Below are 15388 nucleotides of genomic sequence, written 5' to 3'. Positions count from 1 at the left end.
TTTCAGCTCAAATGAAAGCAAAGGTTTAAAAAACTGTGGTGAGACCAGCTATGTTAATTGGTCTGAAGACAGTGCCACTGAAGAAAAGACAGGAGGCAGAGGAGGAGGTTTTAACGATGTAATTAAAGAGGACATGAAGGTAGTTGGTGTGAGAGCAGAGGATGCAGAGGACAGAGTTAGACAGAGGCAACTGATTCGCTGTGGCGACCCCTGAAGGGAAAAGCCCAAAGGAAAAGAAGAAGAAGAGGAAAAAGAAGAAGAATGCTTTTAAGGGTAGGTTGAAAATTATTATCACTCTCTGGAACGACCGCCACGACATAAACATATCTGCTGTGCATATGTTGCACTGACTTGTTGGTGAAAAAAATAGTAAATTTAAATTGTTAAAAAGATTCAACAGCATGTGTGTATCTTCAAATATTTCTGTGCATGTGAACAATCTGAAGAATGTTCTACAATTTGAACTATTTTAGTATTACGGCAAATCATACTAGATGAGATTACAATTCATTATGTCCAACATTGTGTAGTTGATGAGACAGAAATCTGGTAACATGAATGACGTGTGTGCTACTTGATGCAAAAGTTTGATTTTGGTAAAGCTATATTTAGTTTTGGTTGCAGTGCTTCATTTCGCAGGATAAGTGAGGGATTTTGCAGTTCGGTTGTGTAGTTCTGTGAATTGTGTTAAGTATTTTTGATTAAATGCGCCTAGTTTGCAGAATTGTGTGTTTTAGAAATTGGAAAAAAAGGAAATTATGTAATACACATCGAGTTACCTTGTGTATGAATTGTGCTGTATAAATAAAGCTGCCTTGCCTTGCTTTAAGTAGTCTTGGAAATGCCTCCACTATCTAATCATTTCTATCCTTTTGTTTTAGTTAAATAACAGTATGATGCAAGGTGGGAAAATGAAACTTGCATTTTTTACTCCTCTAGATGGTGCTCTTGGTTTAAAGATAAAGGCTATATAGTGCAATGGAAATCCATTTATTTTCCACCGCATCTTTATTTGTCATTTGTCCATCACTCCTTAACACGTCTTTGATTGTTTAACAATAAAATATGAACATAACAATATTATATTTAAAAAAAGAAGGGGGACTTTGTGCTATTGGCTGGGCCGGAGCTAACTGATTCAAATAATCAGCTCATCAGCAAGAATAGGCCTCATAACGATCTTGTTCACTGGAATCAGGTGTGTTGAAGAAGGGAAACATCTAAACCTGCAGGACTCCGGCCATAGAGAACCAATTAGCCCACACCTGGCGTTGCGTATTAGCAGTTTGGCATTCACAAAGCACTTGTCATTTTGTTTCTTTGTTATTCACCCAAAAACTCGCCAATTTGCTTTTTTTCTTTTTTTTTTGTTGATGGTTCTGTCCAGGCCATTTCAAAATAAAATACTGCCCACAGGTTTTAAATACATCTTTTTATGTTTCAATCAGAGGAGTACATTTTACAGATTGCTTAATAAAGCAATCTTAAAAGATTGTCCCTCAAATGTACGCAGATGCACCGAAGGGTTGCATTCACACCACTAGCAGTTAAACTAACTGTGAAGATGGCTCATAAAATGGAGTTATCAACACATGATCAGAAGAAGGATCAGGATACAGCAAGTGAAGTGTGTCATGTAAAGGATAACTACTGCGCCTGAACATCTAGCAGATTAAATTATTAGACAACAGACAAACTGCTTGAAATGAAGAGAGAGAGAGGTTCCCGTTTTAACTTAAGCTACTGCTTGGAGGCTCTGCCCTTTAGTTCTGCTAACTTTGGCTGTCTTCATCATCTTCAGTCTTTACAATGACATCAGTCAATGACAATTCAATGATATCTTCCTCCTCATCTTTAACACGACATGGCTCTGGCCCTTCTTTCTCTTTATGGTGGGATGGCTCTGGCTCCTGTTGCTCCACCCTGGAGCTCCACTCATGCTGCTCAGGATGAACATTTTCCAATCCTAAACTTAAGTTGTAGACTGAATTGGTAAAAGGTTTCTCTCCAGTGTGTGTTCCTCTGTGCCTTTTTAAAGTATCCTTTTCCGTGAAGCTTTTACCACAAACTGAGCATACAAAAGGTTTCTCCCCAGTGTGTGTTCTTGAGTGCCTTATTAAACGTCCATTTAAAGAGAATGTTTTGCCACAAACTGAGCATGCAAACGGTTTCTCACACGTGTGTGTTCTTGTGTGCCTTTTTAAAAGCCCATTTACAGAGAAGGTTTCACCACAAACTGAGCAGGCAAAAGGTTTCTCCCCAGTGTGTGTTCTTGTGTGTTCTGATAACCTTACCCTTTGAGTGAAGCTTTTACCACATACTGAACAGGTAAAGGGTTTCTCTCCAGTGTGTGTTTTTGTGTGTCTTATTAAATCTCCCTTTACAGAGAAGCTCTTACTGCAAACTGAGCATTCAAAGGGTTTTTCCCCAGTGTGTGTTCTTGTATGCCTTATTAAACCGCCCTTTGCAGAGAATCTTTGACCACAAACTGGGCAAGCAAAAGGTTTTTCCCCAGTGTGTGTTTGTCTGTGTGTATTCAGTTGTACCTTCCACATGAATCTTTGACCGCAAATTGTGCAAGCAAAAGATTTCTCTCCAGTGTGGGTTCTCGTGTGTGATCTTAAGCTTCCCTTAACAGAGAACCTTTGACCACAAATTGAGCATGCAAAAGGTTTCTCTCCAGTGTGTGTTCTTGTGTGTTTGATTAAAGCTTCCCTTCCAGAAAAGCTTTTGCTACAGACTGAGCATGCAAAAGGTTTCTCTCCAGTGTGTGTTCTCATGTGAGCTGGTAAACTACTCTTGTAAGTTAATCTTAGACCACACACAGTACAGGAAAAAGGTTTTTCCCCCGTATGTGTTCTTGTGTGTGTTATCAAATTGGCTCTTTGAGTGAATGTTTTACCACAAACTGAGCAGGAAAAAGGTTTCTCTCCAGTGTGGATCATTACATGTCTTTTCAAGAGAGACTTGGAGACAAAGGCTTTGTCACACTGAGAACATTTCCAGTGTTTGTTGTCAGTGTGACACGTCGTATCACCTTTAGAGTGTTCATCATTATCATCATCATCATCCTTGGTGTCATCATCAGTGTCAGGTGACTGTGACGATATGTCATCACCATCCGATAGTGGAGCTAAGAGGCTGCCTGATTGTGATCCTCCACAAATGGCTCCATCACCTTCTGGAGTCATGTGCTGACTTGAGCTGCTGCTTGGAGCCTCAGCCCTTCTGTTCTGCTCACGTTGAACTTTGTTTTCATCATGTTGCGTCTTTAAAGGGATAAACCTCAGCAAATTAGTGACATTAGCTTCCTCTTCCTCTTTAAAGTAGGGGTGCTCTGGCTCCTCTTCCACCTTAATGACAGAGAGACCTTCTTCCTCCTCTTCCTCTTTAATGTGAAAGGGCTCTGCCACCTGCTGCTCAGGACCAACATATTCTCCACGGATGTCTGGAAGATGCAAGAAGACAAACACAAAGTTTATTGTGACTTTAATGTTGTGAATTATTGTTTACCCATGTTTATCAGGTACATGTATAGATCTGATGTTAAAAAAAATCACAATGTTTCTTTCAAGGGCGCTTGAGCAATTCAGAAACTGGAAGTAGAAAACCTGAGATTTTCAGGATGGCAAATAATTCATGTGTTATTCATTGTATTGTACGCCAACGAACCCAAATAGTGTATAATTACTGGTAATAATAATGTTATATTAAATATGATTAAAGCTACTAATGTACAGTCAGTCAGTGATTCTTATCGAGACAAGCATAGAACCCCTACATCTGGCAATGTAATTTCCACAATCAATATGGCAGCACTAGTGACTTTGTAGAATTCCCACATGCTGGATTTAACTAATGTTAATAAAAATCATTCAGCGTAAAATCCGTTTCATTGCATAATGGTGTACAGTATATTAATTGGAATGGAAAGCTTGTTCTCGTTATAAATATATAAGTCCCAGTCCGCCCCTTTGTTATAACTACTCTACATTTTATAACACATTTACGTGGGACATTAGTGACACGTGAATACTGTTTTAAAAGAGAGGAAAGAAAAAAGTAGTGGTAAACAAGTGAGAATTTAAGAAATGAACAAACCTGCTCTGTGTAACACCGGTCGAGGTAGCTCAAAAACAGCGTCCAGGAGTTGACGATGTCGCTCGCTCTCTTCTTTTGTTCCACAAAATTCCTCCTCGTACTCTTCTTTCAAACTTTTTGTGCACATTTTCAGACGACCATCATATCACTTTACATTCACACTTGATCTCTGCTTCGCGATGTGTCGCCAACAAACGTGTCTCTTTGTTCGCGGCTAGCCAGCTAGCATTCGCTAAATTTAGCTACACTAAGCTTCAAAATGCACCGAGAGGAGTTCCGGACAGGAATGTTGAAGTACTGATGTTTAACTCCAGTGAAGTCGTGATAGGATGTACTGTGTAGCAGCTTCTCTACATTCAGGACCAAGAAGAAGAGAGACAAGAAGAAGAATACTAACGTACTTCGTCGAGCAATGGATTAGAGCTTCAGTGAGTGGAGGACATTGTACGGCAACACCACTTGGACATTGTTCAAACCTCAAAACATCGAATTGACTTAAAATATAAATTCTGATTATAATTATAATGTCCGAGAAATAATGGAGACGTTTTGAATATACCATATCAAAAACAAAACAAAACAAAAAAAAGACCACACATATACAGAATAATTGACTTGAGTGACTCACGCTTTTAGTGCATGGTTTGCACCCAGCTGATACACAAAAAGAACAGCAGCAAAGACAATAATAATAATAATTCATGAGCAGTTAAGCACAGAATGTCCTGTTTTTTTGTAAACACCACAATCGTTTTAACATAAATGTCATATTGGATTTGCTTATGTCGTACCATACATAGTATGAAGCACAAATTAATCATAAAAGCATTCATTGCAAGAAGGAACTCCACAAGATCTAATAATGGTGTTTTAATTTCGGTCATTGTTCCTTATGAGCACTTATTATGCAAAATTGCTGGAGAAAAAAAGCTAACTCACAGTTTAAGTGACAATCAAGGTTTTGGCCAGCAAGGGGGCAGGGGGTTGTGTGCACACTAATAACCGTACAGTAATTTGTTTATATGTACCGGTAACCGGTCAGTGGCATGAAAAAGGTTGGACACTTCTGATTTGGAGCGTCCAACTAAGTTTAACACTTTAGAATCCTAAATGTAAGTCAAATAATTGTGTGTTTAGACTTAAGAAAAAGAACGGAACCTTACAATTACTTGAAAACAACTACAATTTAACTTTACCACATTCAGGCACTAACAATAGGCTGAACACCATCACGGTTTGAAAACTTGTATTGAGGATCCCATACCTGTATACACAATCTCAGCTCACGAAAAAATTCACAAGTTTTGTTTCAAAAGCGAGACCGTTTTGTAGCAATTTATTTCAAGCCATTTACTGCTGCACCTCTCAGTAACACAACTCAACAAACATGATTCTTACTGATATGAATGTGTGTGATGTCATGCATGCTGTGACCATGACATCTGATTAACTATTGAAAGGGGATCAAATCTCTCCTCTTTTTTCTATAACAGCTTCAAACATAACAAAAAAATGGATAAAGATTTGTTGGTTTGTTATGATTTTATTAATATTTTATGTTATTTGTAAAGCGCTTTGTGACAGCTATGGCTGTTTGGAAGCACTATATAAATTAAGATGTCTTGACTTATCTAGAATAATTTATCACACAGGCTGCAACTGAAGGGTTTCCCATACATTCTTGTGTCTTGTCAAATTCTTGCTCTACCCTCAAGTTCCACTTCTGCTGATGAACTAAAGTTGCAGACCGAACAGACACATTAAGCATTTTCCCCCCATACATTTCTTAGAGAGAGCAGAGCACTCACAAAGTGTTTTACACAGTTAAAATGCATTCATACATATATACATCCTGAATCACATTTTACAATTAATAAACTAAAAACAACGCATTTTAAAATGCTTGGAAAATAAATTAAAATGTTTTCTCTTCAGTGTGCATTCTAGTGTGTATGTTTAAAGTTGCCTTACGAGAAAATATTTTATCACAAACTAGGCAAGCAAAAGGTTTCTCACCAGTGTGTGTTCTCATGTGTGTGTTCAAATGTCCTTTCTCAGTGAATCTTTTGCCACACACTGAACAAGAAAAAGGTTTCTCTCCAGTGTGTGTTCTCATGTGTGTATTTAAGTTTCCCTTGACAGAGAATCTTTGACCACAAACTAAACATGCAAAAGGTTTCTCCCCAGTATGTGTTCTTGTGTGTGTGTTCAAATGTCCCTTCCTTGCAAATGTTTGACCACAAACTGAGCAGGTAAAAGGTTTCTCCCCAGTGTGTGTCCTTGTGTGTGTTCTTAAGTTTCCCCTTGCAGAGAACCTTTGACCACAAACCGAGCAGGCAAACGGTTTCTCTCCTGTGTGGGTTTTAACGTGTTTTCTTAAGTTTCCATTTTCAGAGAATCTTTGACCGCAAACTGAGCAGGCAAAGGGTTTTTCTCCAGTGTGGGTTTTGGAGTGTTTTCTTAAGTTTCCTTTTTCAGAAAATCTTTGACCACACACTGAACAGGCAAAAGGTTTCTCCCCGGTGTGTGTTCGTTTGTGAGAGTTCAAATGTCCCTTCCAAGCAAATCTTTGACCACAAACTGAGCAGGCAAAAGGCTTCTCTCCACTTTGTTCTCTTAAAGAGCGTTCTTCATCATCACCATCATCAATGTCAGATGAGTGTGACGCCATTTCGTCACAATCTGATAGTGGAGCTAGCAGGCTGTCATCATGTGATCGTCCATGGTGGTCTCCAACACCTTCTGCCTCAGCCTGTCTGATCTCCTCACGTTGACCGTCGTCTTCATCATCTTCACTCTTTAAAAGCACTACAGTCAATTGCAACTTGGTGATCTCATCATCCTCTTCCTCTTTAATGAGAAAGGGCTCTTCATCCTCCTCTTCCTCTTTAATGTGAGAGAACGCTGGCTCCTGATGCTCAGGATGACGACATGTTTCACTGACATCTACAAAACACACACAAAACAAACACAGGGTTTGAAAAGTCTCCTGCTGTGACTGTTGCACGTTACTGTTAATGGGGTATGTTGTTGGTAATGTCTATCAAGAAAAAGTACAATTATGAGGTTTGAGAATCATATCATTACTTCCGAAGGCACTTGGGTGGTATAGTATTTCTAAGTATAAAATCAGCAATTTTAAAGATGATAAATTATTGATGTGTTGTTCCTTGCAACATAAGAGAGGACACATAGTAAAGAACAACTGGAGCTTGGTTTAACTGGACCACATCTGTCATTGAAGAATAAAACAACACCCTTCAGCTATCTGCTGATTTTCTCACAGGTAAGGCAAGTTCAGCAAAATACTTGCAGCTATGTAACACATAACACTTTTGAGCAAGTGGATAAACACCACTGTATATACCGTATGGCTACCATACCTTAGGTAGGTAGCCATGTTGTTGCGCAATTCTATGCTGTGTGTATCTCTGTGATGGAAAAAAATGGAGGAAATATACAGACACTTTTGGGGGTGAAAAATCAAAACAATTTATGTTTAAAAATATATATACTGTATATATATTTATAATAAATATATTTATTTGATTTATTGAAATGTTTTTTTTTATTATCTCAAATTAAATCGCTCACAGAAAAAAAAAAAACGTAATTGTTAAAAGGAATATATTGCCCAGGCCTAATACTATTGGGCTCATTTGTAAAAATTAGAAAGCTATAAGGGCTGGTTTATGGCTAAGAAATGTTATGAAGGATAAATGCCAAATGCCATTGACCTTTGTAGAGAGGTAAGATGAGTTAGGAATTGTAACTTTTTGTAACCCGTCTACTGTATTTTGTGTTATTAATTTATTGATATTCATTTTATTTGGTTATTAATATCACCTAATTCTTGTGTTATTAACTGTATTTACTTATTTATTACTGACCCAGTTATGATATTTATTAATTTGTTTTTGTGTTATTTTGTTTAACCTATTTTTGTTCCATGAATGATATAAACCCTTTTAGTTTTATATTTATGTATGGATTTTTTTTTTAACCATTTTAATTTTTTAATTTGCCAATGAACCGAATAAAACATTTTTATTCATTCATTAATGTCATGTACTCTTTGTACACAGCGATCATTTTAAAGTGCTTTATAAAGTTGAGTTGAGTTAAATGTGAGTAAAATAACTTCGCCCTGTGCGGTTCACGGAATATCTGGGGAGGGATAAATATAATAGCTATTTTACTATAAAATTACTGTTCTTTGTTTAATTGTGTTCCAAGTAATGGTTTATAACGTCAACAATGACTCTGTGACCATTGGCCAAATGACAATGTGAATGGATTATATTACATTTCTGCTGAATATGAAAAAAATATTGGTATGAGGTGATCTGGTTTTCCTGTGCTCTCTCTTACTGGTCTTGTGTTTTACAGTCTTTTGCCATATTCGGTGATGCCTCTTTTATTGATTCATGTTAACAAGGATGAAGCTGGCTTTAGGTGTGTAGTTCGCGTGATTAATTACAGGCCAATAGCTTTAGCCAGTGTACTATCCAAAAGTCCAGATGATTAATTTGGGTTTGAAGCCAAACTTAAAAATATCACGTTTTGTTTTCTTTAGTTTGCCTTCAGGCCATGTTTTTGTTTTAAGGGGGAATCCGTGATCCTTCACGCTTGAGCCCCCTGAGGGATTAGTTAACCCCAAGGACAATTCAGTTTACACTACTAACCACTGCAAAAACTACAATAAAGCTACGACTGGGAGACACGTGAGTTTAGTTGTTACTGTTTTAGTTCAAGAAATCAGCTCATAAGGCAGAGTCAGATGTGGACAAACCTGTTTTGTGCAACAAAGCGTCCAGGTTTTGTCGTTCTCGGTCATTCTCCTTAGTTCCAAAAATGTCCTCCTCGTACTCTTCTTTCACACTTTTATCATACATTTTCTCGCAATAATCACAACACTTAACACTCCCACTTGATTTCTGCTTAGCGACGTGTTTATAACAAACGAGTCGTGCCTAGCAAGCTAAGCTAATTGGACAAGCTAAGCTAACCGGAGGAAGTTCAAAATGTTCCCAGACAAGTTATCCGTAAAACAAGGACTTAGTATTATAATTTTGTTTGGTCTCGTAAACAGTAACGGGCCGTACTGTGTCAAGGGTTCAGTACACTAAGGATACAGACGCAGTATAGAGTAAAGCCGTTTTTGGTTAGCCAAACCGTACATGGCAGTAGAACTGGGGCTGAAATTGTACGGCAAGCCCACTTGGACAAACTCCAAGTGCAGAGCAAACAAAATACATATACTGTATTAACAATAATAATAATTAAAACTATTAGCTTGCTTTGATGATATGTTCATGCATATTGTGTGCCAAACACGTGCAACAATTTTGAGTTATAATGGAATATATCATATGTAGCCTATATCTATATATCCATCCGTCCATTTTCTTAACCGTTTGGTCGCTGGAGCCTATCCCAGCCGGCTTCGGGCAGTAGCCTGGGTACACTCTGAACTGGTTGCCAACCAATCAAATATTATATTATATTTCAAGCAGCTATTTGAAGTAGCAACTTCATGTTATGTTTAGCCTCTTGGCTTATACATACATTTTTAATTGCACTCAAATTTCTACATTTATACTGACTTATACCTGATTTAAATATTGTTGTTGTACTTTGTTTTTATACATCTTTTTAAACATAACCAGTGATTCACACCTTTTTAGGTTAATTCCAAAATGTTTCCACAAATTTACACCTATAATTCAAATACACCTTTGATTAATATTTGTTCTTATTTTGATTTTTTTTTTAAATAAACACTTGTACCACTTAAATCATAGCCACTCTCTGATTTCAAACTATTTCTTAATATTGTGGCAAAGTAGGTTGTTAGGTCCTTTGTGCATTATTTGAGCTATTTTAAACTCAACTAGATCATAAAATTTAATTGAGTTTAATTTGATAAATAGTGGATTTGTTGGTTCTGTATATTTTGATTGGTTTATAATTCTTATTGCTCTTTTTTTGTAATTTGAAAAGAGGGTAAGTATTTGTTTTGTAAGCATTTCCACATATTTCCACACAATATGTTAGATATGAGCACGGTGGCTGACTGGTTAGCACGTCCACCTCCCAGTGCAGAGGACGTGAGATCGAGTCCGGGCTTCGGCCTTCCTGGGTGGAGTTTGCATGTTCTCCCCGTGCTTGCGTGGGTTTTCACCGGGTACTCCGGTTTCCTCCCACATTCCAAAGACATGCATGGCAGGTTAATTGAACACTCCAAATTGTCCATAGGTGTGATTGTGAGTATGGTTGTTCGTCTCTGTGTGCCCTGCGATTGGCTGGCAACCAGTTCAGGGTGTACCCCGCCTACTGCCCGAAGCCAGCTGGGATAGGCTCCAGCACCCCCGCGACCCTAGTGAGGAAAAGCGGTCAAGAAAATGGATGGATGGATGTTAGATATGGTAATTATAATGATGAGCAATTTAATATATATAATGACTTCTTTTTCAAAACATCCTTTGTTTTGTAGAGGATCCCTATAATTGTTGTTGTTGGTGGTGGTGGGGTGGGGGGGGCATATACACACACACACAGTTGTAGTGCGGTGCATTACACAAGCAAGGTAATATACACAGATAAAACATTTCAGGTTAAAAATAGTTGCATTATTGCTTACTTTACTTTAAAATGGCTTGAAATTCATTCCAAACATTTGGTGCTCATGATGAAAAAAACGTTTTTCCAAGTTCTGTTCTTGTCAATTGTATGTGTGGTTAATAGCACCCCCCCCCTGATGACCTTGTCCTGTAAACACTATTGTGGTATGAAAATACATTTGAAATATAAAGGGGTAGTTTGCCCCATAAGTGTTTTTATTTATCAATAAAAGTCAGTGAATAGTAGAGAGAGGACCATTGCACATCTTCATACAGAGTGCAGTGGTGAGTCGCAAAGCTAAGTGGCAAATCACATCTAGTTTGTTTTTGTTTTTTTAAAGAAGCATGCATATAAATTAGGTCACCATAACCCAACACTGATCAGAAAATGCTTTTGGCTTTACTATTTAGGCTTCTACAGCTGATATGGAGCACTATGACAGAATATTTTTATTTAACAGTACATGTAAAAATTTATAGCTTTCTTGAAATTAAAGTTTCTTTACAATTTACTGTCCCGTCTCTAAAATATTGGAATGGAAAGTCCAATTCATTTGTTTTTGTTGTATACTGAAGACATTTATTTTTCAGATCAAAAGAGGAATATGACACAAAAGTTCAGATATCCAGCTTTTATTTTATGGTACTTACATCTAGATGTGTTAAACAACTATGGACAGAACACCTTTTGCTGAAAAGCTTATCTTTGTGTCATTTCCATTCTGTCTTCACATCAAAAAATTTGTTACATTGAAACCATTGTCACATTCTCATCGTCTTCACTTTTCACAATGACATCAGTCAATGGAAATCTGATGATATCCTCCTCTTTAATGTGGGAGTTCAGTTCCTGCTGCTCAGAACGAAGTTCTTCCAATTCTGAACTAATGTTAGACACTGAACCTGTGCAAGGTTTCTTCCTTGTGTGTGTTTGTGTGTGTTTTCTTAAGGTTCCTATTTCAGAGAATCTTTGGTTGCAAACTGAGCAGGAAAAAGGGTAGTCTCCATTATGGGTTCTCGTGTGAGCATTTAACTGTCCCTTCAGAGTGAACGTTTTCCCACAAATTGAGCAGACAAAAGGTTTCTGCCCGGTGTGTGTTCTTGCGTGTTTCGTCAGGCTTCCCTTTTCAGAGAACTTTTGATCACAAATCGAGCACGCAAAAGGTTTGTCCCCAGTGTGTGTTCTTGCATGTGTATTCAAATGCCCCTTCCGTGTGAAACTCTTCCCACAAATTGAGCAGACAAAAGGTTTCTCCCCGGTGTGTGTTCTTGTGTGCATTCTTAAATCTCCCTTTAGAGAGAATCTTTTACCACAAACTGAACAAGAAAAGTGTTTCTCCCCGGTGTGTAATTGTGTGTGTATTTTTAAATATGAACGACTTCCAAAACTTAAGTTGCAGATTGTACAGACAAAAGGTTTTTCTCCAGTGTGTGTTCTCATGTGATCAGTTAAACTACTCTTTCGAGTTACCTGAAGACCACACACTGAGCATGAAAAAGGTTTCTCTCCACTGTGTGTTCTTCTGTGCGCATTCAAATGTCCCTTCCGGGTGAATCTTTTGCCACAAATGGAGCAGGCAAAGGGTTTCTCCCCAGTATGTGTTCTTGTGTGTATTCTTAAATCTCCTTTTAGTGAAAATCTTTTACCACAAACTGAACAAGAAAACGGTTTCTCCCCAGTGTGTAATCGTATGTGTATTTTTAAATATGAACGATTCCCAAACCTTAAATTGCAGACTGGGCAGGCAAAAAGTTTCTCTTTCGTGTGTGTTCTCATGTGATCTGTTAAACTACTCTTTTGAGTTACCTGAAGACCACACGCTGAGCAGAAAAAAGGTTTTTCTCCAGTGTGTGTTCTTATGTGTCTTTTCAATGATGACTTGTTGAAAAACGTTTTGTTACACTGAGAACATTTCACGTTTTTGGAGTCACTGTGACCTGTCAAATCACTTTTAGAGTGTACTTCACCATCATCATCATCATCATGTGTGACGTCACTGTCTGATAGTGGCGCAAAGAGGCTCTTTGGTTCTGATTCTCCACAGGTGTCTCCATCACCGACTGTTGTCTTATGTTGACTTGAGCTGCTGATTGAAGGCTCAGGCACAATGTTCTCCTCAATTTGACCTTTGTCATCGTCACTTTCCATAAGGACAACAGTCAATGGAGGCTGTGTGACATCATTCTCCTCTTTGTTGCTTATGTAGTGGGGACCTTCCTCCTTCTCTTCCTCCTTAATGTGAGGAGGCTGTAGCTGCTGCTGCTCAGGGCAAATATATTCTTCACTGATGTCTGCAAGACACAAGAAGACATACACATGGTTTGGAAAAGTCAAGTCTCATGTTGTGATATAAATGTTGCGTATTACTGTTAATAAATGTTTTAGGCAATTTCTACCAGCAAAGTGTATAACTCTCTAAAATTTAGATTCCATGATAGATTAAGCAATTATTTAAATAGACTGAATGTTTTCACTGCATCTCAGTTTGGCTTAATGAAGGATAGGACCACCTGCATGGCAATACTTAATGAGCTTGTACTTAGTTAGCAGTTGTACTAAAAAAAAAAAAAATGCAAGTGATGGCTGGGAGTGATTGTGGAGATGGAGGTTTGTTTTTTACTCGTCCGAAGCTTTTGATATACAATCAATAATGACATCCTGATCGTGAAGTTGCAACATTGTGGTATCAGAGGCATAGCGTATACATGGAAGGGAACAGTATGTAGCACAGTCATGTTTTTGTCTACATGAATGTAAAATATGTGGCATTGCGGCAAATCCTGTATTTATTTAGCAAACTTTGTATTTATTTAGTTTTTATTTTATTTTCGGTACACGGAAAGAGCATCTCTCAGACCGATTGTACACAGTATTGTCTGCTGTTATTTATTTAGTTTTAGTTCAAGAAAGTAGTTCACAAGTCAGAATCAGACGTGGACAAACCTGTTCTGTGCAACACAATTCGAGGCATCTTGAAAGCAGCGTCCAAGTGTTGACGTTCTCGTTCGCTCTCCTCTTTAGTCCCAGTAAAGTCCTCTTCATGCACTTCTTTCAGCCTTTTATGACACCTTTTCACACGACAATCACAACACTTAACACTCCCACTTGATCTCTGCGTAACGATGTATTGATTGTAAACAAGTCACTTTGTTAGTTGTTACTTGCTAGCATGCTAACCTAAGTGGAGAAACAAAGCTAATCGGAGAAATTTCAAAGTGCTTCGAGACAAGTTTATCGCCAATCGAGGACTTAATTATGTTTTAGTCCCATAAAGTAGAAATGGGAGGTAACGTTTCGAGGCTTCAGTAAGATAAGGACTAAATATGATAAAGAAGCGCCGTTGGTTAACCAAACCGTACGTGCAGTAGAAATAGAGCTGGAGGCTGGGAGTGAAGTTGTACGGCAAGCACACTTGGACAAACTACAACATGCGACTCGACAATTTAAAACGTAGTCGTGGATTTAGGCACAACAAAACGTGTAACTGAAGAACTAAAAACAAAATGTTATGAATAATTTTTATTTAAGCATGAGGCCAAAGAGAGTGTTAAATGGGCTGCATGTAGATGAAACGCCCTTCCACAGTATCGCCCGGGGATTATCAGTGTGGTACGGGCTCTCTCTAGTGGTACGCGAAAGGGTGGATCAAATGATGAACCTGCATGTACTGTAGCCCAGAGGTCCCCAACCCTGGTCCTCAGGGACCGGTATCCAGCCTGTTTTCCATGCCTCCCACAGCCAACACAGGTGATTCATATCATCAGCTAATCAGCAATCTCTGGAGAAGGCTGATAAGGATCTCCACCTGTGTTGGCTGTGGGAGACATGGAAAACAGGCTGGATACCGGTCCCTGAGGATCAGGGTGTAGGACCATTGCTGTAGCCTACATGATACAAATAATGTTACAGACGAGTGGCTTCATTTTTTTTTAGTTCAGTCCAATAATACCGGTAGTAGTAGTAGTAGTAGTAATAATAATAATAATAATAATAATAATAATAATAATAATAATAGTAGTACTGTACTAGCAACAACAAATCAGATTTGTATGGCAAAGTACAGTTCATTACATATCCATTTAATATTTTAAAACTGTTAATAAGCATTTATGTATTTTTTTATTTATTGTTTTTGTGCAGTTTCTCTTGAATTTATTGAAACATTATTTTATTATTTTTCTTCCTATATTAAATGCAATGTTAACATTACAAATGTACATGTTACAGTGTTTTAAAAATAATATTTGGCCCTACTATATTAAAAAAAAAATATATATATGTTGGTTATTAAGCCAAGTATATTTTGAAGTGGTACTTGGTGTAAAAGGTTCAATTAAATTACATTTATTCATTTAAATTTATTTCACTCTTTAAAAGAAAAAGAAATGAAAGGGGACAGAAAGAAGTAAAACTTGTGAGATCTGCCCCTGATTAGCCCCCCACTTCCAAAAAAATAAAATAAATAAATTATGACATCAAACAGTCAAGATGCTTTTAATGTAACAATTCTATAAAATAATTCAACAGCATGTCCTTGTGCTATATATATATTTCTAGTAATTGTGCTTTTATACATTAAAAAAATAAATAATACAATACAAATGAGATTACTTTGTTTTACAATCCAGATTGTTCCACAAACTGACACTTTGAGTTGAAATAC

General features: G+C 37.6%; 2 protein-coding genes across 4 annotated transcripts; both read right to left on the bottom strand.

Annotated features, from left to right (window-relative positions):
• Window positions 1–104: 104 nt before the first annotated feature.
• LOC144050310 (uncharacterized) lies at window positions 105–9292 on the bottom strand. Its single transcript, XM_077563445.1, has 4 exons — window positions 8894–9292; window positions 6023–7047; window positions 4102–4246; window positions 105–3448 (listed from the first exon to the last, which is right to left on the bottom strand). The coding sequence occupies exons 1-4, from the start codon at window positions 8994–8996 to the stop codon at window positions 1773–1775; spliced, it is 2949 nt and encodes a 982-aa protein (XP_077419571.1). The 5' UTR covers window positions 8997–9292; the 3' UTR covers window positions 105–1772.
• A 2049-nt stretch (window positions 9293–11341) lies between these two features.
• Window positions 11342–14462, bottom strand: LOC144050788 (uncharacterized). Of its 3 annotated transcripts, none has more exons than XM_077564374.1 (3): window positions 14384–14462; window positions 13669–13793; window positions 11342–13016 (listed from the first exon to the last, which is right to left on the bottom strand). In XM_077564374.1, the coding sequence occupies exons 2-3, from the start codon at window positions 13694–13696 to the stop codon at window positions 11470–11472; spliced, it is 1575 nt and encodes a 524-aa protein (XP_077420500.1). In that variant the 5' UTR covers window positions 13697–13793; window positions 14384–14462; the 3' UTR covers window positions 11342–11469. The 3 variants fall into 3 exon arrangements, with proteins under 3 accessions (XP_077420500.1, XP_077420499.1, XP_077420497.1); XM_077564373.1 differs by lacking the exon at window positions 14384–14462 and adding an exon at window positions 14085–14123; XM_077564371.1 differs by lacking the exon at window positions 14384–14462 and adding an exon at window positions 13903–14109.
• Between the last annotated feature and the right edge of the window lie 926 nt (window positions 14463–15388).

The sequence above is a fragment of the Vanacampus margaritifer genome, chromosome 4 (assembly GCF_051991255.1).
Source record: "Vanacampus margaritifer isolate UIUO_Vmar chromosome 4, RoL_Vmar_1.0, whole genome shotgun sequence".
Classification (NCBI taxonomy): Eukaryota; Metazoa; Chordata; class Actinopteri; order Syngnathiformes; family Syngnathidae; genus Vanacampus; species Vanacampus margaritifer.
Note: the sequence above shows the minus strand (reverse complement) of the source record. Positions and strands in the feature narration are given on the sequence as shown.